At 37.9% G+C, this 1,215-nt stretch overlaps 1 protein-coding gene across 1 annotated transcript; it reads left to right on the top strand.

The window, feature by feature from the left end:
- Nucleotides 1–426: 426 nt before the first annotated feature.
- On the top strand, nt 427–1,215 carry LOC103859996 (uncharacterized protein At4g14450, chloroplastic). Its single transcript, XM_009137602.3, has one exon. The coding sequence runs from the start codon at nt 676–678 to the stop codon at nt 985–987; it is 312 nt and encodes a 103-aa protein (XP_009135850.1). The 5' UTR covers nt 427–675; the 3' UTR covers nt 988–1,215.

Here is a 1,215-nt window from a genome sequence, read left to right as displayed (position 1 = left end):
CTTAATAACATTACAATGCGACTTTATGAATATTCATAAAGCACAACACAGACTGGACGAGCATAAAATAAAATAATCATCATTGGTGAGAAACAGTCAAAACCTGGCGGTGGCATGAAATATCAGTTAACACCAAGTCGATTGGATCCTACTTACACTGGTTCCACCTCTCAATGTCGCTTCTTTTGTTGTTTTCTCATTATTTTCATCCTAATCATCGCTTTCCTTTTTTTATTTTATGGGAAAATGAGAAACAACCCCCAAGAAATATTACTGACACTAGTTTTTAGACTTTTGAGTAGCAAATCATAATTCATAAAATCTAGGTCCGTTTTATCAGATTATATGAATTATCCAAATAGGTTATAGTAAAATAACAAAAACAAATGAATACTAGTGTATTGTTCGATCCAGCAAATCCACATATATTAAAGTAACAAAACAGCTAATTCCTCTCTTTCATTATCTTTGACCCCAACTATATGCATAACACATGTACACGCTTTTGTTTGTTTGAACTATACATTATATATAAACACACACGCGAATCTTTAGGCTCACATCTTCTCTATCAGATTTTTTGGGACAGCAACAAATCTCATTTTAGCTTCGGTTCCAAATCGCTTAGTCATTTTAGCTTCGGTTCTTCTTGAAGACCTGAGGGATTCACGTTTTATGTCAACGACGATGGAGAGACCAGGCTGCAGCTCAGATTCCGGAACTCAGCGGCATCCCACTCGTCTACTAAAGCGACCTCCGTCGTTAAACATCGTTCCGGCTCCGGCGAATAACTGGACAACTGCCATCCCTCTCCTCTCGCCGCTAGCTCTTTTGCCAGAATCACCGGTCAACCAACCGCCGGTTGAGAACCAGACGAAAGCTATTACTGCGACGGTTGCACCGGTTTTCAAGACGTGGCAGCATCCGGCGGCGCCGTTTTGTTATGAGCCATCATCGACGTTTGTTCCACCGTTTGTACCGGTTTAGAATCATTGTTTTTAGATCCAACGGTTCAGAAAGTACAGTTTCCTTTCTTTTTTGGTTCTGCCTAGATCAAACGGTCCAGATTTACGCTTTTTGTTTTTATTATTGTGTGGTTGGAACAACGCGATTTCCGTATAGATGACAAATGAAAAGATTATTAAATATTCATCTGTTTCTAGATAATGTATGTTTTATATTTTTCACAAATATTAAAAAAAAAATTAATTATCA

Source organism: Brassica rapa, chromosome A03 (genome assembly GCF_000309985.2).
Source record: "Brassica rapa cultivar Chiifu-401-42 chromosome A03, CAAS_Brap_v3.01, whole genome shotgun sequence".
NCBI classification, from domain to species: Eukaryota; Viridiplantae; Streptophyta; class Magnoliopsida; order Brassicales; family Brassicaceae; genus Brassica; species Brassica rapa.
This window is presented reverse-complemented; position numbering and strand designations above follow the sequence as displayed.

Coding starts and splice junctions, on each gene's coding strand:
- LOC103859996 (XM_009137602.3), top strand. CDS start 676: ATGTCAACGACGATGGAGAGACCAGGCTGCAGCTCAGATTCCGGAACT.